This window comes from Chinchilla lanigera, unplaced genomic scaffold (genome assembly GCF_000276665.1).
Source record: "Chinchilla lanigera isolate Chin_1 unplaced genomic scaffold, ChiLan1.0 scaffold00105, whole genome shotgun sequence".
Lineage (NCBI taxonomy): Eukaryota > Metazoa > Chordata > Mammalia > Rodentia > Chinchillidae > Chinchilla > Chinchilla lanigera.
Window position 1 is genome coordinate 6,397,495 of NW_004955506.1, and position 26,223 is coordinate 6,423,717.

The 26,223-nt window shown below is 55.1% G+C and overlaps 2 protein-coding genes across 6 annotated transcripts; both read left to right on the plus strand.

Annotated features, from left to right (window-relative positions):
- The first annotated feature begins 916 nt into the window (after positions 1-916).
- Wbp2 (WW domain binding protein 2) lies at positions 917-9,476 on the plus strand. Of its 2 annotated transcripts, XM_005407477.2 has the most exons (8): positions 920-1,064; positions 3,825-3,933; positions 5,172-5,307; positions 6,643-6,735; positions 7,334-7,468; positions 7,692-7,814; positions 8,247-8,323; positions 8,419-9,476. In XM_005407477.2, exons 1-8 carry the CDS (start codon positions 1,006-1,008, stop codon positions 8,470-8,472), a joined length of 786 nt encoding a protein of 261 aa, XP_005407534.1. In that variant the 5' UTR covers positions 920-1,005; the 3' UTR covers positions 8,473-9,476. The 2 variants fall into 2 exon arrangements, with proteins under 2 accessions (XP_013361508.1, XP_005407534.1); XM_013506054.1 differs by lacking the exon at positions 7,334-7,468 and having other exon boundaries at positions 917-1,064; positions 8,419-9,474.
- Positions 9,477-9,578: 102 nt separating this feature from the next.
- Positions 9,579-25,912, plus strand: Unc13d (unc-13 homolog D (C. elegans)). Of its 4 annotated transcripts, XM_013506052.1 has the most exons (34): positions 9,579-9,895; positions 10,233-10,281; positions 10,659-10,724; positions 11,410-11,445; positions 11,689-11,796; positions 11,892-11,951; positions 12,051-12,117; positions 12,352-12,532; positions 12,973-13,017; positions 13,600-13,668; positions 13,849-13,918; positions 14,072-14,176; positions 14,263-14,355; positions 14,428-14,531; positions 16,109-16,226; positions 16,347-16,471; positions 16,609-16,699; positions 16,784-16,840; positions 16,918-17,015; positions 17,238-17,289; positions 17,366-17,496; positions 17,566-17,686; positions 17,953-18,096; positions 18,286-18,384; positions 18,482-18,688; positions 18,833-18,901; positions 19,984-20,063; positions 22,003-22,108; positions 22,182-22,253; positions 23,007-23,090; positions 23,186-23,306; positions 23,480-23,603; positions 23,988-24,184; positions 25,604-25,912. In XM_013506052.1, exons 1-34 carry the CDS (start codon positions 9,771-9,773, stop codon positions 25,723-25,725), a joined length of 3,396 nt encoding a protein of 1,131 aa, XP_013361506.1. In that variant the 5' UTR covers positions 9,579-9,770; the 3' UTR covers positions 25,726-25,912. The 4 variants fall into 4 exon arrangements, with proteins under 4 accessions (XP_013361506.1, XP_013361507.1, XP_005407531.1 ...); XM_013506053.1 differs by lacking the exon at positions 10,233-10,281 and having other exon boundaries at positions 9,848-9,895; XM_005407474.2 differs by lacking the exon at positions 9,579-9,895 and having other exon boundaries at positions 10,229-10,281; positions 10,571-10,724.
- The last annotated feature ends 311 nt before the right edge of the window (positions 25,913-26,223 follow it).

Genomic DNA, 26,223 nt, shown 5'->3' on the forward strand with positions numbered 1-26,223 from the left:
CTCCTACCTCAGCCTCCTGAGGGCTGGGATTACAGGAGTGCGCCACCACACCCGGCTTCCCGGCCTTCACTCTCCATACAGGTTCTTGCAGCCCACCTGGAGGATCTGAGTTTAAAAGAGTGGCGGTGTGTTCGCTTCGGCAGCACATCTACTAAAGGAGGGGCTGTTTGTTCTCACTCAGCCATCCACTACTCCATGGAAAGAACTCGGTCTTTCGTTAATGGATAGGACTGCACTGACTACCCAATGCTGGGGGTCGGGGGAGGCGCAGAGCACACACACAGGTTTTCCTTCTCACTTCTCAAGAAAAAGTCTATCAAGAGAATGAAGGGTCCCTTTAAGTGATTGTTCAGCGCTCCGCACACCAAGTTTATGTTATAGTGTGTTCGAGTGTGCTTGATTAGCACACATCCGGGGCCTGTAGAATTAATGCAGGTTGAGCCGGGCGTGTGCCACCATGCCCGTAATCCCAGCACTCGGAAGGCTGAAGTAGGAGGATCTTTGAGAGTTCGAGACCAGCCTGGGCTACAAAGTGAGTTCCAGGCCAGCCTGAACTACACAGTGAGACCCTGTCTCAAAAAGACAAAAAAAAAAAGAAAGAAAGAAAGAAAGAAAGAAAGAAAAAAAAAAGAATTAATGCAAGTGGGAAGAGCTGTTAATCTCCGTCTGAGGAGGCGGGGTGGAGTGTCAAGCTCAACCAATCATCCAAAAGACTACAAGTTCCAGAATGCATCTCTTCACTCTCAGGGTAGGGAGAGCCAGAGGTTGTGGGAGCATGGTCTGCTGGGAATTGTAGTCTTCAATTTGTTTGTGATGCAGGATCAACTGGGGGGAGAGGGGAGTAAACTATTATCACGTGACACTCGGTATCAAGTGATTGGCCCAGCCTCCGTGCAGGAGTTATGATTGGCTGGTTGAAATAAGAACGACGCCACTGGGGGGGCGGGCTGAAGAGGAGCGCAGGCGCACTGTGTTGCGAGTCTCGGGACCCCTTTCCGAGAGACCATGGCGCTTAACAAGAATCACTCGGAGGGCGGCGGAGTAATCGTCAACAACACGGAGAGGTGAAAATACTGCGGAAGGATCCTGGAGAGGCGAAGGGCTGTTGTTCTGGGCGTGGGCAGTGGGCTGTGGGCGGCGGGGAATGAACTGCGGAGACAGCTGGTGGAGCGCGGGTGGGTGGGGGTAACAGCCGGGCGGGGCTGCAGGGAGGAGTGTCTGCCGTGGGGGCGGCGGATGCTGCGATCAGCTGGGGGATGGGGATGTCGGGCAGCTGGATCGGGGCGGTATTTGGGGCAAGTGGAGCCGGGGTCGGGGGGTGTCATTATTAAACCCTTTCCTAGATTCCATGACTTTAAGGTCTGGGAGAGGACTTCAACAAAAATAATTGCCATTTATTGGGCGTTTACTATCTTGCTACTATGCGACAGCCGCTGCGACTCTTCTACCTTACTTGGTACATAAATCTGGTGAGGCAGAAATTATTAATACACGTATCCGGGTAGGGAATGTGAGGCCCAACGAGTTTAAATAGATCACAAAGAGGTGAATTCCAGGAAAGGAATTTGGTCCCAAAGTTAATAAGCTTAGCTACCCCTATACAGCCTTCCGGTAGATTCCAGAATCTCTCATATTCCAAGTGAAAACTGCGGCCCCAGAAATAAAATTAAATAGGTTACATTTGTTAAGTCCCTAACACAGTTCCTGGGAAGAGTGTGGGTCCTTTAGAAAGGTTAGTCTCTTGACACGGTGACCCAGGCTTCTTGACATTCTCTCTGTCTTTGTTTTTGTTTGTGTTTTGAGACTGTCTGGTTATGTAGTTTAGGTTGGCCTTGAACTCACTATGGAGCGGGCTGGCCTCGAACTCCAGGCCATCCCCTCCTGCCTCAGCCTCCTGAGTGCTGGGATTCTAGGTTGGGCCTCCACACCCTGTTTGCCTTTTTCCCTACTCCAGTGGGAAACGACTGCTTTGTTGACCACTCTCCAGAGCCGTGGTCTCCCAGTTTAAAAGTTCTTTCTACTACCCCTTCCCCAGTGCATTCTGTCTGTCCTCTTGACATTTGTGTTCCTTGGACCCTTCTCTCACTCCTTGGGCATTGAGAATCGGACCAGGCAGCGCTGGGTTGAGCTAAACTGACTCTGAATTGCTCTTTGAAGGCAGAGAAGCTTAGGAGGAACCTGAGTCCTCAAGGAAGACATGGTAGAGTCAAGAGTTTAGGCCCAGCTGAGGCCAAAACCCAGAATGCTTAATGAGTTGGAGGAAGAGGAAGGCCTATGCCTGACCAGGGTGACCCAGGCCTCAGAATGCTGTCTGCGTCCCACGCGTGTTCGCTAATGGGCCCAGCCTAGTCCTGATAGTCCCTTCTGCCCTCTGCACTGCCCCCTTTTTGGGCTGGCTCTCTCTCTCACCCTACCCAGTCAACAAAGTTGTGATATTTGGGAGCAGGAGGAGGACAGTGAATGGAACAAAGTGCATTGGACTTTTCTTATCATGCAGTCAGAGAAACATTACATTGCTCACTAGTTTGTTGCATTTCTAAGTGAGAGCCAGTTCCTGGTCCTGGGGAAAATCCTTTGAGGCCATTTAGTACCATCTCTTGGGACTGTTTTTCTCTTAGTGAGACTTTTCTGGAACAAGCATCTTATCTGTCCTGCTGTGTCTCCTACTTAGCTCAGGGCTCAGTGCTATAAAATAAAAGTCTGCCTCGTGTTAGAAATGCTTTAGCTGGGAGTAGTGTTCTATGCCTGTAATCCCAGCACTCAAGAGGCTGAGGCAGGAGGATCCCTGTAAGTTTGAGGCCAACCTGGGCTATATATGGTAATCTGTCTCCAAACAAACAAAAAACAAAACCAAAATAAAAAGGGAGTGGCTAAAAAAAGGGGAAACAGAAGTGTGACTGGGTGTGGTAGCTTGTGTGTGTGTGTAATCCTAGATACTTGGGAGGCTGAGCAGTAGGATCACAAGTTTGAGGCAAGCCTGGGCAACTTGGTGAGACACTGTCTTGAAATAAAAAGGACTGCTGGGCATGGTGGTGGATGCCTGTAATCCCAGCACTGGGGAGGCTGAGGCAGGTGGATTGTTGAGAGTTCGAGACCAGCCTGGGCTACAAAGTGAGTTCAAGGCCAGTCTGAACTGCATAATGAGACCCTGTCTCAAAAAGACAAAAAAAAAAAAAAAAAGAAAGAAAAAGGACTGCCTGGTGTGGTGGCCCATGCCTGCAATCCCAGTACTTAGGAAGATGAGACAGGATTATGTTGAGTTTGAGGTCATCCTGGACTACATAGGGAGTTCAAGACCAGCCTGAATTACATAGCGAGACCCTAGCTGGGCATGGTGGTGCATGCCTGTAATCCCAGTACTCAGGAGGCTGAGGTGGGAGGATCCTTGTGAGTTCGAGATCAGCCTGGGCTACAAAGTGAGCTCAAGCCCAGCCTAAACTGCATAGTGAGACCCAGTCTCAAAAGAAAAGAAAAAAGAAATCAAACAAAAAGGACTGGCGATGTAGCGATGTAGCTCTCAGCACTCCTGGTTCAATGGGGCGGGGTTTAGAAGAGGGAACCTAAGTAATTTACCCCACCTGAATGGGTCCGAGGGTGTCTCCAGGAGCCCTGCAATTGTGCTGTGATGCTGGTTACTGGGGGGCTGTGTAAAGGGTTGAAGGAAATCCTGTAGACCCCAACTTGCTTGTTTCTTCCATGACTGTATTAATGGTTTCCTCACAACCCAGTTGAGACAGTGTGCGGAGCAACCTTGCCAGTGCCTGGGAGCGATAGGTGACTTCTCCACCTGTCTCATCAGGGCCTTTTCGCTTTTCTCATCACAGCATCCTGATGTCCTATGACCATGTGGAGCTTACCTTCAATGACATGAGGAATGTTCCAGAAGCCTTCAAAGGGACCAAGAAAGGCACTGTGTACCTTACCCCTTACCGGGTGAGTTGGCCAGCGTGAGAGTTGGACTGGAGGGTCACATGGGTCTTGGGTTCAGCCTCATGAGTCTGGTGGCCTCTGAACCTTGGTGGATGTTAGTGCCTTGCTCTGCCTATTTGTCTGTCACATGCCCCTCGATTCTAGAACCACAGGGCTCTTTGTGCAGCTGAGCTGACTGCTGAGAGTGAATCTATGCAAATGTCAGTGCTGCTGCCACAAATCGCTCTAGAGCTGGGTGCAGCTGCCCGGATGACTCCAGCTTAGAGTCTCTGGAGAGGCCTGTGTGGACATCCAGAATGATAAATATAAACAGGATGCAGTGGCTTGATCATGGCCTCTGAACTGGGCAGAGTGCCCAGCAGAGCAAGAAATGCCAGACTGCAGAAGGGGCCGTGCCCAAGAACTGGCCACACAGGCTCTGAGAAGGCAGTATGAATGGAGTCTCTGGAAGAGGTCACTGCCTGTGGCTGCCCACTGGTGAGACTTGCAGATGACTGGAGGAAGGGGAGCACATCTTTGTGTTTCCGTCACCGTGATGAGCAGATCCAGTGACTCTCGAAACCCCATCGCTGGGAGCTTAAGTTCCTGCATTCAGTTCGTTTGAGTCTGACCAGTGGTTTTGAGACCCCCGGGGTTGTCCAGGTGCACGGCGGAGGAGCTCTTGCTGTTGGACAGTGTCGGCTGCAGGAAGGTCACAGTGGCCGCAGTGGCTGAGGCTGCACCATCGTTCTTGGCAAGGCTCGAGCCAAGCCTCCCACTCCTGGGGCCCTGCCTGCCCTGCCCCCACCTCCCTTTCCTCTGGTACAGTAAGTCCCCGACTTACGAGCATCCGAGGCAGAAACTTGCACAGACGTGTAAGACCCACTATTGGCTTACAAACGAGTCGGACTTATGAACAATTCTCCTGAAACAAAACTCGCTCATAGGTCAGAGACTTACTGTGTTGTAGGGCCCTTCGCGATGCACCACATCTGCCTCCTCCTCCACCACTTAAATAACGCATCTGTCCTGCTCACCGCTGGTGATGGTACCTTCCTGGGAATTCCTGAGGCTGCACTAGGCCTCTTTGTGGAGCTCCCTCTGGGAGTGTCTCCTGCATTGAGCCCTGGGCCTCTTGGCCGTGGCTGGGGCTGCCCACCTCAGCACTGGCGGCAGACTCATCACACATAGGAAACGGGTGGGAAGCGATAACCCAGTGGGCTGTGGTTCAGGCACAGATGGCCCCTGTCCTCTCCCCACAGGTCATCTTTCTGTCCAAGGGGAGGGATGCCATGCAGTCCTTCATGATGCCGTTTTATCTGATGAAGGACTGTGAGATCAAGCAGCCTGTGTTTGGCGCAAACTATATCAAGGGAACTGTGAAGGCGGAAGCAGGAGGTAGGTAACGGGAGCTGAGGAACAGAAATGGGCACTGCCCCCTCTTGAGGCCTCTGACTGCCATCTTGAGGACATCATCTTTGGACACTCACTCTCACTGCTCTAGCTTTGTCCCCTTCCCAGCTCTGTACTAATCCTCAAGAAAAACACCTGAAGCTGGGTATGGTGGCTCACGTCAGTAATGCCAGCACTGAGGGAGGATGAGGCAGAAGGATCACAAGTTTGAGTCCCTGCTGAGCAACTTGGCAGGACCCTGAATCAAAAAGTAAAGAAAAATTTAAAAGGGCTGGGGCTGTAGCTCAGTGTAGAGTGCCCCTAAGTTAAAATCCCCAGTACTGCAAGAAAACCAAAAAACCCCACTAGAACTGGGCAGAGGGGCACAACTCCATAGTCGTAGCTACTTGAGTGGCTGAGATAGAGGGATTGCAAATTTGAGGCCAGGCTAGGCAACTTAGCAAGACCCCCTCTCAGAAATAAAAAAGACTGGGGGTGTAGCTCAGTGGTAGAGCTCTTGCCTAACATGTGGGCTCAGTCCCTAGTACCACAGAAAAAGGACGAGTTGGACAGCCAGCAGCACTGGGAAATGCCAGATTGTCAGCTGAGTCACCTCTTGAAAAAGTGAAGTCAGTGGAATGACTGAGAAGAATTCCTGTGCACTGGGCAGTGTGCACAGGTTTTGGATGTGAGGAAGAGCTGTGTCCTGTTCCCCAGCAAAGGCAGCTGCCCCCGGGGAGACTGGACGGGCCCTGTTCCGTGGCCTGCAGTTTTGCAGACACCGAAGCCCCTGTGACAACCCTGGATCTGCACACCCAGCCAGGCCCAAGCTTGCTGTCAGGGGGCTCTTGGTTGCCTCTTAAAGCTGAAGCCAAACTGGAGGAGGCAGGGTCTGCCTTTGGCCCCCTCAGGATGAGATCGGCCCTGAACTTGAACATTAGTTATTGCCAAGTGTGCTTGCTCCCAGGAAACTGCTAAGTGCTTTACTGGGGCTGGAGAGAACCTCGTTGCTCAGCATTTGCTGCGAAGCCAAACCAGGTCACCCTTGTGCCTGTGCGCTTACTGGGCTGGGGTTGGGAGGGCAAGCTTGTTCCAAGGAGAAGGCCCTGTTCCAAGGGTGACACTGCACAGCAGAAGCCAGGCCAGCCTGCAGCACCAGGTGGCCTGGTGGCCAGCACCAGCGACAGGCCCAAGAAACAGCCATGGGAAGAAGGCAGAAGTCCCAGCCTTTTCCAGCTGGCCTCTAGGCAATGGGATGGGGTGCTGGAGAGGGCACAAGCCATCCCTTCGGACAGAACTTGTTTTCCTCGCTGTTTATTCACTGTGTTTGTCGGTTCTTAGGCGGCTGGGAAGGCTCCGCCTCCTACAAGTTGACCTTCACAGCAGGGGGCGCCATTGAGTTTGGACAGCGAATGCTCCAGGTGGCGTCACAAGGTATCCATGTTCTAAAAATTAGGGGCAAGGCCACACTGGCTCTGTGGGGGTTTTATTTGACCTTGTTCCCTTTGATTTTGTTTTGTAAGCACCAAGAGTATCTGGGGTCCAGCTGGCCAGGGCTAGGCGGTGCAGAGAAAGCCTGTGATTACTGTCCAGTCTTGAGCCTGGGCTTCCTCTGTCTTGAGCAGGTGTACAGAAAGCTGACAAAGCTGTTTGGACTTGACATTTTGCTCTGGCCTCATACAAGCAAAAAAACCCAACCCCTGAACTGCATCAAGCAGTCGTTTAAACTCCCAAGTGCTCCACTCCGCCTGGCTCCTTCACTCTGTCCCCTAGCCCCCCGGCTTCCCTCCACCCCGTCGTCACTTCCCCCTTCTGCCCAGCTCTGGCGTCTGCCCATCCTGCATCCTCTCCCTTCGCCGCATCTTCGACTGAGGCAGACCCAAGTGTGGGCGGAGAGTGGAGTGGTGGGAGGGCACATCTGGGGCCACAGTCCCAGGACCCAGCAGCTCTCCTAGGCATCTGTGGGGCTGCCCTCTCCCAGCCCCAAGGCAGGTGACACTCAGAGCATCTCTCTCTCCCCTTGTACTTGTAGCCTCCAGAGGTGAAGCCCCCAATGGAGCCTATGGGTACCCTTACATGCCCAGCGGGGCCTATGTCTTTCCCCCACCAGTCGCCAATGGAATGTACCCCTGCCCTCCTGGCTACCCCTATCCACCGCCCCCACCTGGTGAGTGTGTCCTTTGCTGCCCACCCTTTACCCCACCCACTAACCACCCCTTCCAGGCAGGGGATGCAAAAGGAAGACCTGGTTTTTCACCGCTTCAGAAATAACAGATGCTGCAGAGGCTTGGAAGGTGGCCCCAGGGAGTTAGTTGGGGCAGCTTCCAGGAGGTGGCCTTCTCAGGGGCAAGGCCGGCTGCTCACTGAGGCCCTGTCACTCTTATGAGCAGAGTTCTATCCAGGACCTCCCATGATGGATGGAGCCATGGGATACGTGCAGCCCCCGCCACCACCCTATCCTGGACCCATGGAGCCTCCAGTCAGCGGCCCTGATGTCCCCTCCACTCCTGCAGGTGAGGCCCCTGGGCTGTTGGCAGTCCTTCGGGACCAGCCCTCTCCTCTCCAGGGCTTTATGGAGAGCCTCAGAGACTGGCTGGAGGCCACTGGAGCCCCAAAGGACCCCCTGGCCCGGAGACCACCCCAAGGGACCGATAGGGTGGTGAGCTAGTGGCAGATTCCATTCCCTTCTGTCCTTTGCTAGTAATGTGGCTTCCCTGGTATGCCCTAGTCTTGTCAGCTATAAAGAGATGATCACAGGACCACCTTGTGGGCTTGTGCCGTGGAGTAGAGCATATAAAGGGACTGGATAGGACAGTGCCACCACATGGCTGCTGCTCAGGAAACTGCTGCTTTTGCTGATGGACTGGGTCGTCGGTGTGAGGACTGGACTCACCACGCTGGATGAAGGACAGTTGCTGACACCTGTTATGTATTTGCTCCCGTAGCCGAGGCCAAGGCCGCAGAAGCAGCTGCCAGTGCCTATTACAATCCAGGCAACCCACACAACGTCTACATGCCCACGGTGAGTGGGAAGTGCCGCCCCTCAGCCACACGGGCTAGGAGTTGGGAAACCTCAGCTCACTCTGAACCTTCTAACTTGCTCTTTCTCCCCTTCAGAGCCAGCCTCCGCCACCTCCCTACTACCCCCCAGAAGACAAGAAGACGCAGTAGACTCCGTCCGCCTCCCTGCCTCCCGTCCTCATGGCTCTTTCCTCCCCCTCCCCGTGGGGCTGGTTGCATCTGTGCTGGGGGGTCAGGGAGGACCTTGTTCTCCCCAGGGCTGATGATAAATAGTGACCAGGAACTCGTTTTTTGGGAAGCGTGGATTGGCACCCCCGCTTCCCATGCCGGCTCTGCCATGGCTTCCTCTCACCATCTCAAGCTCTCAGGAGCACAGCGTGTCCTGTGGTTCCTGTTTCACTCTCCTTCCCACGGAGGGACTCTCTGGCCGCCGCCTCCACCACAGCGCAGCCCCCACATTCTGATAGGAATTCTACACTCAGCCTTGTGAGCTTCATGAGACCAGCCATGTGTCTTCCCTGCCTGTTTCGCCAGGGCTTGCTGACATTCCTCCCGCTGGTCTGTGTCTGACCCTGGAGGGCCACTGTTCTGACAGACGTCAGCTCACATTCCATTCAGCCCGGCCCAGCCCCCAGCCGCCCCCCACCCTGTCTGTGGGCATTCTGTTGCCACCCCTGGCTTCAGGGGCTGGACCGTGTTCCGGGGTTTGGGGACATTAGGGGAAAGACCCCTACAGCCAGGGAGGAGGCCCCTCCGCTCTCTGCTAGTGATTGTGGAATTTGGTTTCCCGCTTATCTCCTTTCCATCTCCACGCGGCTTCCTGTTAGGAGCCGTGGAGCGCATGTCTGTCCCGTGGTGCTGTTCGGGGCTGCGGGGTGGGCTCAGAAGCAGGCTCCGCCCTGTGCGCCGACCACCACAGCCGCAGGCCCCCCAGCCTGTCCTCCCTGGATGCAGGCCCTTCAGCCTCCCTGTCCAGATGCACGAAGATTTGCTCTTGATTGCTTCCAGACTGGCCACAAAGTGAGATGGTTGTTTAAAGAGATTCCGTATTTATTTGACAAAAAATTAGTTAATATATTAATGTGAAATAAACCCTATTTGCACCTTGATTTGTTTGCTAAAACTGTGAAATAGTAAAAATGAAGTACTGACTCTTCCTGCCTGTATGTGGTGATTGGTGTGAGCCGTCAGAGCTGGGGAGGCTGCAGAGGCCGTTCCTTCCCCGAGAGAGCTGCTTGTCCTCACAGCCCGTTCAGTCCCCGTCGTACCCACAGAGGCCCCAGCCCCTGGCTGGAGGCAGCGTGAGCCCTGAGTCCCAGCCTGCCTGCCACGCCCTCATCCCCTGCTGGCTCCAGGTAGCAATGCTCTGGCCCTAGGCTCAGGCTGGGAGTCAGGGAGGTGGGTTAGGCCCTCTGTGAGAGGCCACCACTTGGCAGCCCAGCTGGGACATGACGCGGTGCCGGCCACTGGAGTGTGTGCCCTCCTGCCTGCCTGCCCACTTACCTGGAGGTGAGGGAAGGGTGGGAAACAACCAGACCCCATGGGCAGGCTGGTGCCCCGCCCCCAGCCCCAGGTAAGCAAGTCAAGGAGCTCTGGGAAAAAGGGCTGGAGTGTCCACTTTCCTGTCTCTTGGGGATTGCCGGCCTCCAAGAGACTGGTTGTGCAGCCTCTCCTACCTTCCCGGGAGCTCCCAGGGCTTGGCTGAGCCTCCACACTGGCGTTTGAAGGAGCAGTCTCCTGACTGACCGTCACAGTGAGGCAAGGCCACAGGGCTGTCCCTGGCCAGCACAGCTCGATCCTGTCACCTCCATGGAATGTCATCTGTGGGGTGGAGCAGGCTGAGCAGTTGGCTGCCTGGCTAGGAAACACCTCTCAGGAAGCCTCACCTGAGCCTGCCCCACCCTGCCCAGGCCTGGGGACCATTTGGAGAAGCCTGGCAGGAGAGCTCCACCAGCCCAGGTCAGCCTGTGGGCAGGGCAGGGCAGGGCAGGGCACTGCTGTGCCTGCTGGGCACACCGCACCCTCCCGGGCTCTGTGGGCCCCACCCTCCCACGAGGCCCACTTTCAGCTCCGGGCTGGGGAGGACCCTGGAAAGACCCAGGGGCGGGGGACTTGGGACGCAGCTCCTTCAGGGCGGTGACACCCTGACTTCCACCCCCCATCACCCTCCCCCACCCTCCGCCAGCAGAGGGTGGCAGCCTCGGGGCTCTTTGCATCATCCTGTGGCTTCGCTGTCTTCACCCTACAGCAGCAGGGCCGCAGAGGGAAGGGCAGAGCCGGCCACCATGGCCACTCGCCTCTTCCACCCCCAGCGGCGCCCTCCTCTCTTGCGCCAGGCCATCAAGATAAGACGCCGCAACGTTCAAGACCTGCAGGATCCCCTGGCCCAAATGACTAAGGAGGTAGGAGTGGCCTTAGTGGGAAGAAGAGCCAGCCTGGGGAGGCCTTAGTCATCTTGGGGTGCGGGAGCCTGGCTATCTGGCACCACCTACCTGGCGACCCAGCCTCTAGGCAGAGCCTTCTGGGTGGGCAGAGGAGGTCTTTCTCCAAGCTACCATGGGCTTCTCTGGTTGGGGGCCTGAGCCTCTCCGGCTCCTCCCCTCGGTGTTCTGACCCCTGTGCCCTACTTCTCCAGCTCCAAAGGCACCAGCTCTGTGAGGCAGGGTGTCCCTCCTGCCTGGAGACCCCCTGAGTTGCCCCAGGCTGCTGGGTAGCCCCCACAGGTATCTCCCCGGGGCATCCACCACGGCTGCTGGGCCTCACTTCCGCTGCTGGGGTGAGGAGCAGGCGGCCCAGCCGATAAGCAGTGCTGTTTCCTCTGGGGAAGGAAGAGAGGGTGGGGGCAGGTGGTAGAGGGCCTGTGCTTCTGGACCAGCTGGGCGTCCATGGCCCTCAGCCGAAGCAGGCCAGGGAACGAGCAGCACAGCCTGGGGACCAGACCCCAGGGAGGCCTGCTGTGGGAACAGGTGTGGAGCATGGGTAGCCATGGCGGTTGGGCTGCTGGGGCCGCCCTGCCCTAGGCCTGGGCCTTCCTGCCTATATGAGCAGTCCTCCAAGGACACCTGGTCTTTCCACCTTGCTCCCCAGGTCAACCCTGCATCCTACCACTTCTCCCCCCAGGAGGTAAGAGTCGGAGTGATGGAGGTGCACAAGGGTGGGGGTGGCAGGCCTGCGTCTCCCTGAAGGCCCCTCAGCCACTGGCCGGGGCTGATAGCAGCACCCTGGGGGAGGAGGGAGGTACTTCTGAGGCTCGATCTCCTCTCCCGCACGAGTGGCGCCCTCCCTTGCTCTGGGTATGCAGTGTTGGTGCCAGGGATGGCTAGTGGCGGTAGGGTTCCTGGAGTGACTGACCCTGCTGTGTCTCAGCGGGACCTGCTCTATGAGGAAGCTCTCTACACTGTCCTGCACCGCCTGGGGCGGCCGGAGCCCAGTCATGTGGTGGAGGCCTCTGAGCTGCTACAATACCTGCAGGAGGTGAGCCCAGCCGCTACCCCGCCACCTTCCCTCGGGCTGGACTCAGGAGCCCTCCCTTCCTGGTCCATGTGCCCCACCATCTGTCTCCCCACCAGGCCTTCCAGGTGCAGCCTGAGGAGCACAAGCGCATGCTGCAGCAGGCCAGGGAGCTTGAGGTAGCCTGGGCCCAGGGGCAAGGGAGGCCCAGGGGCAAGAGGGGACCTGGAAAACTGAGCTCTCTTGGGGACTCAGGCCACACCCTCCCATCCCTCTAGAAGCCAGTATTTTGTCTGAAGGCAACAGTAAAGCAAGCCAAGGGCATCCTGGGCAAAGATGTCAGTGGTGAGTATGGCCCAGTACCCTGAGGGGCTTCTTGCTGGATCCTTCTTCTCCTCGTCGGTCTGCCCCTTGTGGGGGAATCCCCGTCTCCCCGCAACCCCCCAGGCCTGGCCTCAGTGCTTGGTGTCTGGGCTAAGAAGGGTCCTGTCCAGCTTTCCCTTTCCTTCTGTCAGCTCTGGGAGGGACAAAGGAAGGATCCTGGCCAACTCCCTGGTGCCTCCTTTTCCCTCCTCCCAGGATTCAGTGACCCCTACTGCCTGCTGGGCATCGAGCAGGGGGTGGGCATGCCAGGGGGCAGCCCAGGGTCCCGGCGTCGGCAGAAGGCCGTGGTGAGGCACACCATCCCCGAGGAGCAGACCCACCGCACCCAGGTCATCAACCAGACGCTCAATCCCGTCTGGGATGAGACCTTTATTCTGTACGTGGCCCTGCTCAGCATCCCCTGTCTGGGGCTCCTCTGGGCATCAGGGTCCCCCCAGGCAATGAGAGCAGCTGGTCTTCAGGGTTTCTGGAAAGGGGCTTGGCCCTGGGCTCTCCAGGCAGGCTAGACACAGTAGGCTGCACAGGATAGATCAATGGCATACATGCCTTGCTTGCTGGTGGGGCAAAGAGAGTCAGGTCCCTCTTAATGAATGAAGGGGTCGCCTGAAGTCCTGCCCTGAAAAGGGAGGGATGCAGGTTGGGAGGGGAGGAGAAGCTGCAAGGGGCCTGAGACTACACAGTGGGTGGTATTGAGGATGGCAGCTTAGGAGGACAAGGACTCGGAGCTGAGGTCCTTGTGGGCTGGGGTTGGTGTGGGGGTCCTACAAGGACCTTCAACCCTAGAAGGGCCTCAACCACACCCTCTTCTTCCTGCAGGGAGTTTGAGGACATAACAAATGCAAGCTTTCACCTGGACATGTGGTGAGTGACAAGCATTCTTTTAGGGATGGGGAAGAGAAGGGGGACAGGGCTTCTAGTTATGGTGGCGTACACCTGTAATCCCAGCCCCTGAGAGGCTGAGGCAGGAGGATCGCCATGACTTTGAGACCAGCCTGAGGTGCATTGTGAATTCAGGGCCAGACTGAACTACATAGTAAGACGCTGTGTCAAGAAATAAAATAGGGGCTGGGATTTAGCTCAGCGGCACAACGCCTGCCTGGCAAGCGCGAGGTTGTGAGTTCAATTCCTGATACCGGAAAAAAACAAACAAAAAAGAGTAAAAAACAAAACAAAACAAAACAGCGCCAGGCGTGGTGGCACATGCCTGTAATCCTAGCACTCAGGAGGCTGAGGCAGGAGGATCCTTGTGTGTTTGAGACCAGCCTGAGCTACAAAATGAGCTCAAAGCCAACCTGAACTACACAGGGAGACTCTGTCTCAAAAAGACCAAAAAAAAAAAAAAAAAAAAAAAAAGTGGGGGCTGGGGTGAGAGCAGCAGAGCCTCCTCCATGAAGGGATCTGAGGCACCCTTGTTGCCCCTTGCTCAATCCTGTGACCCACCAGGGACATGGACACTGTGGAGTCCGTCCGACAGAAGCTTGGGGAGCTTACAGATCTGCATGGTCTTCGAAGGTGGGTGCCATAGGGCTCACAGGGAAGGAGGTTCTCCTTCTGCCCTCCCACATTGTATGCACCTGATGTTGGGCTGCAGGTTCCATCCCTGGGGCCCAGGTACCGTCGATGGGGGGCAGATTCCAGCCTGATCCCTTCAGGCCCTTAACCCTTCTTGCTCACCAACCCTACCTGAAACAGGATCTTTAAAGAGGCTCGGAAGGACAAAGGCCAGGACGACTTTCTGGGCAACGTGGTTCTGAGGCTGCAGGTGAGGTGGGTGAGGAGAGGGCATAAACAAGAGGTGAGAGGAGGGGCCATCGGGGCTCTGGGAAGGCTCCAGGTTTGCCCTAAGTAGAGCCTGGCGTCCACCCCCAACTGCTTCCCCATCCCTGACTGTGTGAGGGCGTCTCCTGCCTGCCAGGACCTGCGCTGCCGAGATGACCAGTGGTACCCCCTGGAGCCCCGCACCGAGACCTACCCAGACCGTGGCCAGTGCCACCTCCAGTTCCAGCTCATTCACAAGCGGGTAGGACTGTGCCCTGCTGCCTCAGTGGGCAGGGTGGGGAGGGCTGGCTGTACCCTCTACTCACAGCTGTGCTGGCCTCTTTGCAGAGGGCCACTGTGGCCAGCCGCTCCCAGCCCAGCTACACAGTGCACCTCCACCTTCTGCAGCAGCTCGTGTCTCACGAGGTCACCCTGCACAAGGTACTACCCTCCCAAACTGCGTGTCACCAAGGCTGCCTGTCAGAGCCTGACACTCCTGCACTGCTCCCTCAGGTAGGCAGCACCTCCTGGGATGGGTTGCTGAGTCCCCCGGCCACTACCATCCTCTTTCTCCATGCTACGCAGAAGGACCTGTCTGACTTCCACCAGTCCATGGCGTGAGTGCACAACCCTGCACAGAGCCCCTGGGGGCTGTTGGCAGACACCAGCTTCCCCCACATTATCTGCCCACCTGCAGGCTGGCAGCCTAAAATCTGACCCTCTAGAAGTGCTCTTTGGCCCAAATTCTGCTTTAAGATTTAAATTAGTTGCCAGCTGCGGTGGCACACTCCTGTAATCCCAGCACTCAGGAGGCTGAGGCAGAAGGATCGCTATGAGTTCAAGAGTGACCTGGGCTGCAAAGTGAGCTCAAGGCCAGCCTGAACTGCATGGCGAGAACATTTTTTGTCAAAAAGACAAAAAAAAAAAAAAAAGAAAAAAGAAAAGCAAAAAGATTTTAATCAGTTGCCAACTTTTAAAACTCTGATGATGCCTATAATCCCAGCACTTGGGAGGCTGAAGCACGGGGATGGCTGCGAGTTCGAGGCCAGCCTGGGCTACAGAGTTCAAGGCCAGCCTGAACTGCATAGCGAGACCCTGTCTCAAAAAAGAAAAAAAGAAAAAAAACCCTGTCTCCAGCTGATCTTGTAACAGAAACACTGGAATTGCAGGGTTGTCCAGATCAGAGTGGCAGGTCCTCCTCTGTCCAGCACAGTTGCCATCAGACCCATTGCCTTACATCTCCCGAGTCCTTCTGGGCATTTGAATTTGCTTCCTGGCCCAGCTCCACCCCATTTCCCAATGCCATAGCCTCCAAGTCAGTAAATGAACAAACTTTAACTGACATCAGCAAAGGTGTGTTGAGTGCCTGTCAGGTCCCCTGGGCCGTGTCCAGTTCTAGGAATACCAGGAAGTCAGACACTCCAGGGTCTGTGAGAAGTAGAAGTGGGGTCACACCCAGAGTGCTGGCCAACGGAAGGAAAGAGAACAGGATATGACTGGGGCCTGGTTTGAAGCTTAGCATTTGGGAGGTAGAAGGAGGTTGAAGGAGGACAATTCTAGGTGGCAGTGCTGAAGATGAGGGTGGGGTGAAAGGAAGTAGCAGACATCAGATAGTGCGGGGCCTGGTTTGCCCATAGAGCCCTAGCACTGAATGCAGGGGGCAGCAGTGTCCAGTACCTCAGCCTGCTCCTGGGTTGGTCTTCTTCCCTCCCCTCCATGCTCTTTACTTGAACCTTGTCCAGCTCAGCCGTCACCTCTGTCACTTTCTTTCCCCTGAGTTGTCCAAAGGGAAGTTCCACCTGATGTTTGCTGCGTGTGGGTGATGACTCAGATCCCTAAGTCTGATATTTTCAAATGAAGCAAGAAATTCTGAAGTTGTAAAATGACAAATAGTTAAATTTAAGAGATAAGCGAGTGCAGGACCACACATCAGCTGTGGGCAGGGTGTAGTGGTGCAGGCCTTTAATCCCAGCACTTTGGGAGGCTGAGGTAGAGGATCCAAAGTTCGAGTCCAGCCTGAGCAATTTAGCAAGACTCTGTCTCCAAAGGGAAATGTGTGTGTATGTGTGGGATATGATTTAGAAAACATCTATGGAGACAAAATCCTGTGGGTCACCTTCAGCCGCTAGATTTTGGAGCAGGAGAGGCATGGTCCCTCTGCATGGGCCTGGCTGAGGGCTTCCTGTCCCCACAGGCAGTGGCTAGCCTACAGCCGCCTCTACCAGAGCCTGGAGTTCCCTAGCAGCTGCCTCCTGCACCCCATCACCAGCATTGAGTACCAGTGGATCCAGGGCCGGCTCAAGGCAGAACAGGTAGGTGTAAGAGTAAGCAGGGTGAGGGGTGCTGGGCAGGCAGGGTGAGGGGAAGAACAGGGGAACAGGGGACCTGGGGGCTCATAAGCAGCTCCTGTCTGGGGGTATCTTCAACTCTAGCTGGAGGAGCTGACCATTTCGTTCACCTCTCTGCTGGCCTACGGCCTCTCCCTCATCCGGAAGTTCCGCTCCGTCTTCCCCCTCTCTGTCTCTGACTCCCCAGCCCGGCTGCAGTCTCTCCTCAGGTCGGTGGCTATGTGTAGCTTCCACGGAGGGGTCCGGGCCAAGGGCTTGGCAGGGCACCCGCAGGGGTGGGGAGCCTGCTGGAGAGCGATGGTGGAGTGGGGCAGAAGGCATTGGGACATAGCCCTCTGTCACCCAGAGTCCTGGTGCAGATGTGCAAGATGAAGGCCTTTGGAGAACTGTGCCAGGACACCGCTCCGCTGCCCCAGCTGGTGACAGAGGCCCTTCGGGTATGGCATCTGGCCTGGGGTGGGGTGAGGGGCACATGCCTAGGCCGGACAACCCCTCCCTGCTCACCGCCTCTTTACTGACAGAATGGCACGGTTGAATGGTTCCACCTGAAGCAGCAGCACCACCAGCCCATGGTGCAGGTAGGGACTGGAGCAGGAGATGGGTAGCGGGGTGCCCGGCTCTGCGGTCCTGCTCAGCCCACCTGTGTCCCTGCCAGGGCATGCTGGAGGCAGGCAAGGCCTTGCTGAGTCTGGTACAAGACGTCTTGGGTGACCTGCACCAATGCCAGCGCACATGGAACAAAATCTTCCACAAGTGAGCAGACTCAGGTTGGGAGGTAGCAGGCCTTCCCAGGTATATATATAACCCTGGTATGAGGCTGGGGATTTAGCTCAGCGGCACAGCGCCTGCCTGGCAAGCGTAAGGTCGTGGGTTCAATTCCTGGTACCGGAAGAAAAACAAACAAAAAAACAAAAACAAACAAACAAAAAAAACCCTGGTATATGCTACTGGGTCACACCGCTGCCTTTCCCCCAGTGCCCTCAAGATTGACCTCTTCTCCGTGGCATTCCTGGAGCTGCAGTGGCTGGTGAGGCCCGCGACCATCCCCAGGCCAGCCCCTCTGCCCAACTCCTCATCCCTGCCTACCAGGCCTTTCCTTGTAGGTGGCCAAGCGAGTGCAGGACCACACGTCAGCTGTGGGCAGCCCTGTGTCTCCAGAGATGGGCGAGAGTCTGTTCCAGCTCTACATCAGCCTCAAGGAGCTCTGCCAGCTGGGCCCGGTTCCTTTAGACAGGTGGGCTGCAGGCTGCCTGTGGGTGGGCTGGCTCTGCTCATCTCCAGGCTGAGCCCCAGCTCTCCCCAGGGATGGAGTCCTGGCCCTGGATGGTTTCCACCACTGGTTCCAGCCAGCCATCCCTTCCTGGCTGCAGAAGACATACAGCGTGGCACTGGAGCGGGTACAGCGTGCTGTGCAGATGGACGAGGTGGGGGCAGGAACCTCAGGGCATGGTAGAAGCTGGTAGCCCACTCTGAACATCCCCTCTGATGCACCTCATGCCAAACACTGTTTCTGATATCCTGGGGTTAACTGTGGCTTCCTTTGCCCATAGATCCTGAAGGTTGGGGCGTCTGGACAGAGCGCTGCTTGTTCTCCGTGCAGTCCTCTGCCCAGCTGTTTGCTTGGTAGTAGGGAGGATGGGTTTGTCCTTGCTCCAAACCTCACTTTCTAAGGGTTCCTCCTTTCTCCTAGCTGGTGCCCCTAGGTGAACTGACCAAGCACAGCACATCAGCTGTGGATCTGTCCACCTGCTTTGCCCAGATCAGTCACACCGCCCGGCAGCTGGACTGGCCAGACCCAGAGGAGGCCTTCATGATTACTGTCAAATTCGTGGAGGTGCAGCATCTTTCCCACCTTCTTAGCACCACCTCACTATGACCCTGCCCCATTTCTCCCAGGATTTTCCATTAACAGCCCCCAAGACCTGTATCCTAAATGCCCCAAAGTTGCTGAGATTCCCATGCCCCCTGTCTGCCTTCCTGGAGCCCCAGCCATTTATCAGTCCCTTCTGCCCACCCCACGCAGGACACCTGCCGACTGGCTCTGGTATACTGCAGCCTTATAAAGGCCCGGGCCCGGGCCCTTTCTGCAGGCCAGAAGGACCAGGGTCAGGCAGCCGACATGGTAAGGGGCGGAGCAGAGGGCTGGAGGCTGGCTAGGGCGGGTATGGAGCCTTCTGGTGCTGGAAGGCCCATGTCCCTCTGCCTGTGCCTGTCTCCAGCTGTGTGTGGTGGTGAATGACATGGAGCAGCTGCGGCTGGTGATCGGCAAGCTGCCCACCCAGCTGGCATGGGAGGCCCTGGAGCAGCGGGTAGGAACCGTGCTGGATCAGGGACAGCTGCAGAACACACTACACACCCAGCTTCAGAGTGCACTGGCTGGGCTGGGCCATGAGATCCGCACCGGGGTCCAAACCCTGGCTGAGCAGGTACATTTTCGCACCCTGGTCCCCAGCAGGACCTGGGCTGATGTACCTTTCCTGCTTCCTCAACTTAAACTCAGGCCCCAAGTGAGAGCTCCTGAGCTCCCACCATTCCCTGGCCTCCACCCACTTACCATTTTGTGTCCCCAGCTGGAGGTGGGCATCGCCAGGCACATCCAGAAACTCGTGGATGTCAAAGAGTCGGTGCTCCCCGAGGACGTGAGTGACTCCTGCCTTCTGAGCTTCACTGCCCTGCCAGCTCTGTGGGTCCAGGGATGGGAAGGAGGCCCAAGGTGGGTAGGGGTTAAGGGCTTGTGGGTGTCAGAGATCAGTACCCTAGAGGTGAGCAAAGCATGCTGCCTCCCTGGGCCTTGTTTCCTTTCTAGATGCTCAGAGGGGCGGCTGGGTCTCCACATGGTCTCCCAGAACCGACGGTCGTGTGGGGCGGCCGCAGAGAAGGCTTAGGCTTGGCAGACCAGCGGGCTGGGGACACACCCTCTCAGCGCCTTCTTGCTCTGCTGTCCTGTTTATATGGGCAGCCATGGACTCAGTCTCCTTCTCTGTGAGCGGGAAGAGAGCTGTGTACCTCTGATTTGTCAATTCATCAACTGTTCAATGAGCATCCACTTTGTGCCAGGCACTGATTTAAGCATTGAGGATAGATCTGTGAACAACATGTCAAAAATTCCTGCTTTTTTTGCACTTCCATTCTAGTGAGGGGAGTAAAAGGAAAGCTGAGTATATATCACTATAGCCTTACTTACGTCTGTAACCATAAATATGCATACCACGCTTACACCATGTGTCAGCTAAGGCCAAAGAGAAAAATAATGACAAAGGGGTGGAGGGTAGTGTCAGAGGGTTGTACTTTTAAGTAGCACCTGGGGGAAGGCCTTATTCAGAGGGTAACAGCTGAGTCAAGATCTACAGGAAGCCGGGGATATAGCTCAGCGGCAAAAGCACCTGCCTGACAAGCGCAAGGTCCTGAGTTCGATTCCCGGTACCAAAAAAAAAAAGAAAAAAAGAGAAGTGAAGATCTATAGGAAGCAAGAGAAAGAGCCTTGAGGATTTCTAGAGAAAGAGCACTAGGAAGGAACAGTAAGAGTGAAGGTCCCAAGGTGGCACTGTGGTAGGTGGTACTGTGGCAGGGTCACAGGCTATGCAGGGTGTGGCCAGAGCAGGCATTGCCAACTGTGCACACCGAGCTCCTGGTCCTCTTTCCTCTCCCAGGGCTAGGGCAAGGGGTTGGGGGTGGGGCCAAAACAAGCGTGAGCCAGCTGTGCTCCTCACCACCTCCCCAGGCCATTCTGCCCTTGATGAAGTTCCTGGAGGTGAAGCTCTGCTACATGAACACCAACCTGGTACAAGAGAACTTCAGCAGGTGCGTTGCAGCCCCCGCCCCCAACTTTTTCAAGGCTTCCCCTCTATGGCCCCAGTGTCCATGGTAGGCCATGATGTGAATCCTTTTGGTGACCTCCCTTAGAGTTACAACCAGCCTCTGTTTAAATGCTTGCTTCCAGGGACAGGGAGCTCACTACCTGCTTATGAGCCTGCCCATTTCACACCACCCAGCGTGGAACATGACACATTCTTCTTTAGTTGAAATTTGTCTCCCTCAGTCCTGGGCCCATCTTTAGGGCCACCTCGCCTGCTTCTCCTGCCTCAGAATGTTACAGGCCGCTGATGTGAGGGCTACCAGCCAAGCAACTTCCCTTAGGGTTTCTGAAGCAGGGAGTGGGGGCTGAGGGTAAGGGCTCCGGGTGGCCAGGTTCAGACTCCAGCTCCATGACTCCTTGGTGGTTTTGGGCATTTCCTCTTTTTCAGTGCCAGGGATCTCAGTTCCGCCCTCTACTGAGGACTAAATGGGCCACACGCAGGAAGTACTCAGCATCAATAGAGTGATGCTGACAGGATCTGTCTCTAGGTCACTGGTCCCACCTCCTAGACTAATGTTCTCCTCACTGGGCAGACAGGGTCCTGGAACCTGACCTTATTAGGCCATTTTATGCCATTTCTTTCAGTTTCTTTTTCCACAGAAATCAGAATTGAGAAGAATTTTGATCAAAAGCTTTTAGAACAGTGCTTGGTGTATAATGAAGACTTAAATATGTCAAATAAACTTTTTTTTTTTTTTTTTTGGTACTGGGAATTGAACTCATGACCTCAGGCTTGCCAGACAATTGCCTATGCCAATGAGCTATATCCCTAGCCCTAAACTACTTTTAACATAGGCCTCCACGAGTCCTTTTTTTTTTTTTTTTTTTAACAGTGCTGGTGATTGAACTCAGGGCCTCTCACATTTTAGGCAAGGGCTCTATTACTATGCCACATCATTACTTTATTTTTCTTTTCTTTTCTGCTCTTTTTTTGGTCTTTTTGAGACAGGGTCTCGCTATGCAGTTCGGGTCGGCCTTGAGCTCACTTTGTAGCCCAGGCTGGTCTTGAACTTGCAGTGATCCTCCTCCCTCAGCCTCCCGAGTGCTGGGATTATAGGTGTGTGCCACCACGCCTGGCCCTTTTCTTTTCTTCTTTTCTTTGTACTGGGAATCAAACTTGGGACCTTATCCTTGCCAGGCAGGCACTTGTGCTGCTGAGCTATATCCCTGGCCCTTTTATTTTTCTTTTTTGAGACAGAGTCTCACTATGTAGCCCAGGTTGGCCTTGACCTCATGGCAATCCTCTTGTCTCAACCTCCTGACCTACCACTTTTTAAAAAAAAAAAATTATTTTGAGACAGGGTCTTGCTAATTTGCCCAGGCTTACCTTGAGTTTGCAATTCTCCTGCCTTAGCTTCCTGGAGTGCTGGGATTATAGGCATGAGTCATTGTGGCTAGCTACAATTTTTTATTTTTTTTTGTACCTAACTGCTGGGCTGTACTCTGATACATGTTAAATCTCAGGTAATTCTCAGGACTATGACCTCATTATTTTATAGTCCCTGCCAGGCAGTAGATGCTTATCCATGTGGTTGTTTTGATCCTACACATTTCTACATTCTGCCTTCGATGGTGACTCTGGCCCTGGGGTCTAACTTTCTGCCTCCTCTTTCGTGGTTTGTGCGTCCAAGGTCCTCTTGAGGAGCTCCTTCACTGAGACTGAGAGACACACTAGACAAGACTTTCTCCTGCCCCTGCTTGCCCTTTCCCTCAGGAGACCAGGCTTCCCTCTTTGCCACCTACCTGCCCTGGCCCCTGTGGAACAGGCGGGATGGGGGTAGGGTTGGGCCTGGGTCCCCAAAGCCTCTCGTTTCTCAAAGCATCTTTGCTTCTTCCTCCTCCATTGTCCTGTCCCATGTCTGACACCCCTCCACCCTCGGCCAGCCTTTTAACCCTGCTCTGGACCCACACACTCACGGTGCTGGTGGAAGTGGCTGCCTCCCAGCGCAGCTCAACCCTGGCCTCTGGCAGGCTGAAGGTGGCCCTACAGGTAATAATGCCAAGCACAGGGATAACAGCCCTGGGGGAAGGGTCCCTGGGCTTACCTCTGCTGTCTTTCCCAGAACCTGAAGATCTGCTTCCATGCTGAGGGCTGCGGCCTACCCCCTGAGGCCCTGCACACGGCCACCTTCCAGGTAGGGGTCTTGGTGTACTCCCAAGTAGGTGGTCAGAGGACCTGCTTTCTGCATTCACCTGTGTCCAGGGCCAGCTACATAAATTGTGAGGCTCAGTGAAAAATGCAAAAGTGGCCCTTTAGCCAGGTGTGGTGGCTCATGCCTGTAATCCCAGCACAAAGAAAGGTGAGGCAGGAGAATTGCTGTGAGTTTGAGGCCAATGTGGGCTACATAGTAATTTCAAGGGCAACTTGGACTACATAGCTACACCCTCTCTCAAAAAAACAAACAAGAAGCCCGGAATGGTGGCACATGCCTGTAATCCCAGCACTCAGGAGGCTGAGGCAGGAGGACTGTTGTGAGTTCAAGCCCAGTCTGGGCTACAAAGTAAGCTCAAGGCCAGCCTGAACTGCATAGTAAGACCCTGTCTCAAAAAGAAAAAAAAAAAATCAATTAAGAAGCAAGGTTAAAAAAAAAGGTGGCTCCTTCTTCAAACATTACAAATTTTAAGACATCACAGCAGAGCATTACTCAGTTTGGACCTTGCAAAGCACTGTGGCTCTGTCCATCTGCATGGGGGACATGCCCCGGAAGCCGGCCATCTGGGCCTCTGCCTGTGTCCCCTGGACACTGTTGAGGGTCCACCCCTGCCTGTGGTCCCATAACACCAGTGCTTTCCTTTCAAAGTGTGTCTCAGCCTCTTCTGTGAGCCAGTGTCAGGGCTGGCTATGCTTAGGGGCGAAGGTTTAGGAGGATGCTTGATTGTTGTTCTAGGCTCTACAGAGGGACCTGGAGCTGCAGGCGGCCTCCAGCCGGGAACTCATCCAGAAGTACTTCTGCAGCCGCATCCAGCAGCAGGTGAGGCTCCCTGTCCTCCTCTGCACCAACCACGGCCCGAATGCACCTTGTGCCCTATGCCCCAGCTGACCTTGCAATGTGCTCCCCATGCCCAGGGAGAAACTACCTCGGAGCAGCTGGGTGCTGTCACGGTCAAGGCTTCCTACCGCTCCTCTGAGCAGAAGCTGCATGTGGAGCTGCTCAGTGCCTCTAGCCTGCTGCCCCTGGACTCCAACGGTGAGTGGAAGCTTCCCACCCCACGTCCTCTCCCTGGACCCTGGTAGGGGGATTGGCAGGAGCTCTGTGTGCACTCCCTTCATCATCAGGAGGGGGCAGTGCTGCTGAGTGGTACAGCTTGGGTGAGGGGCTGGGAGAACTGAGCTAGCCCCCTCCCCTGGGCTATCTGCCAGGCTCCAGTGACCCCTTTGTCCAGCTGACCTTGGAGCCCAGGCATGAATTCCCTGAACTGGCTCCCCGAGAGACCCAGAAGCACAAAAAGGATCTTCACCCACTGTTTGATGAGACCTTTGAATTGTGAGTTTTCACTCTTCTCTGGCTTCTCTTCCCTGAAGCCCCACCAAGGGGATTCTGAGATGACCACATGGGGTCCAGGGAAGGGGTATCTGGGGCAGGTTTGCTTCCCTTGGAAGGTATGGGCTCCTATATATTTAGATTCAGAAGCTTCCAGGAAAGGATCCTGTCCTGAGGTCCTTGGGGGCTGCTTTGTTGCCCAAGACAGATGTGCCTGGGGACCCAGGAGCCCCAGTTTAAAGCATCAGCCCATCATCAGAGCAGGTGTTGTAACACAAGGCTGAGGGGTGACAGGCCAAGAGCTGACTTTGCAATGGCCCTGTCAGCAAGGAGGGCGTGACCTAAATGCTGGTAGGCAGGCGTCTGAGCCCGACTCTGTCCTGCTAGCCTGGTGCCTGCTGAGCCATGCCGGAAGGATGGGGCGTGCCTCCTGCTCACTGTGCTGGACCATGACACTCTGGGGACCAATGATCTGCAAGGGGAGGCCTTCCTGCCGCTGTGCACAGTGCCTGGGCTGAGCGGCTGCGAGGAGCCTGGTGAAGCACCTCAGACCCGCCTGCCCCTCACATATCCCATGCCCAACGGTAGGTCTGCCCCCAAGGCAGGGAAGGGTTGGGCCCCCAGGAAGCTCAGGCAGGGGCCCCGGAGAAATGCTTCTTTGGGAGATGGACGCCACTGGAGCAAGCACCATAACTCTGCTGCTGAAGCATCTCAAAACTCTCTTGCTCTAATGAGCAAGCTCAGTGAAAATCTGACTTTCCCGGTAGGGAGGTCACAAGAAGCTTACTTGAAGAGAGAGCCCTGCATTTCTGAGCAGGGGTCACATCCCTGTGAAAAGGTCCCTAAGCTTGATGACAGGAAAAGGTTGCACGCTTGTGCACATATGAGCCAGTTCTAAGCACTTCACTCATGCATAGTAACTGTTTCATTCTTAAATCCGCCAACCAGGTACTACTACCAGTGCTATTTCACAGGCCCTTACACAGACACAGAGTTAACTTCAAGTCTCATTTAGAAAGGTTAGGGCCGGGGATATAGTTCAGGGGCTGGGGATATAGCTCAGTGGCACAGCGCCTGCCTGGCAAGCACAAGGTCATGAATTTGATTCCTGGTACAAAAAAAAAAATTAAAAATTAAAAAAAAAAACCCAAAACAAAAAGGTATTAGCTGGGCATGGTGGTGCATGGCTTAATCCCAGCACTTGAGGCTTAGGCAGGAGGATTACTAGTTCAAAACCAGCCTGGGCCACACAGCAAGTCTAAGGGCAGCCTGGATTACTATGCAGTGTAGTGAGATCCTGTCTCAAAGAAACATAAAAATAGCCAGGTGTGGCGACACATGCTTTTAATCCCAGCACTACAGAGCTAATGCAGGAGGATGGGGAGTTTGAGGTTGACCTGAGCTACACAGCAAGACTTTGAGTCAAAAACAAAAGAAAACAAAACCCCAAAAAACGGGGCTGGGGATTTAGCTCAACGGCAAAGCGCCTGCCTGGCAGGCACAAGGTCGTGAGTTCAGTTCCCAGTACCAGAGAAAAAAACAAAAACAAACAAAAAAAAAACCCCCCAAAACAAAGTTGGCTACTGTGTCCCTTCACAGTAACCTGCTCTCTCCTGTAGAAGTACTTATTTTCCTTTTACTTGACCTACACTTGGTCTGCAGAGCCTATTTTTTCCCCCCTACCTTTAATAATTAAAGCCAGGCATAGTGGTGCATGCCTATAATTCCAGCCCTCTGGGATAAGGCAGGAAGAGTCCAAGTTCCAGCTCAGGTTGGGCAATTTAGCAACTTAGGGCTGTGCAAAGGCCCTGGGTTCAATCCCTAGTAAAGTCAGTATCTCAGGCACTTCCAGTCTTACATCTATCTGGATGTGAGCTTGTCTGGTGTGTGTCATAGTTTTCCTTCCATGCTGGTAGGGCAGGGGCAGATGGGCCAGTACTGTGTCCTCCCTCCCAGGCACTGCCTCTTCCCCAAACCTGATCTTCAAACCCTTCTCTCCACAGGGGATCCAATCCTGCAGCTGTTGGAGAGCCGGAAGGGTGATCGTGAGGCACAGGCCTTTGTGAGACTGAGAAGGCAGCGAGCCAAGCAGGCCTCTCAGCATGCCCCAAGGCCAGGGCAGTGATGGTGGTGGATGGACAAAGGGCTGGCCTCTAGGGGAGCCCTGGAAGGTTGGGGGGGGGGGCGTCTTCCCTGCACAGTTCTGGGAGTCCCATTAAGTGGGGGGCCCAGGGTCCAGAGCCTCCTGAGCTCTTTCCAGAGTGTGGTCCCTTGCGGCACTATTAGCAATATTTATACTCTTCATCCCTCCCTTTGAGTCTTGGCCTCAGCTCTGTGCCACATCCCAGCATGGAGTCCATGGGTAACATCTCCCGCCTCTGCTCCATCCTGGAAAAGCTGCTCTGGTGTGGGGTCTTTCGTCATCTACCTCCTGGCCTGTGCTTCAGCCACTGGGGGTGCAGGGACCAGGTGGCTGGAACTGGGGGTACCCTGAGGAACAAGAGGGGAACTACCCAAGAGGTGCCATCTGTCCCAAGGGAAGGGAGTGACCATTATTAGAGGCAGTCCTGGTATGGATTTTTTGACTCTGAGTTGGCAGGCGTGAGACTGACACCAGGGAACA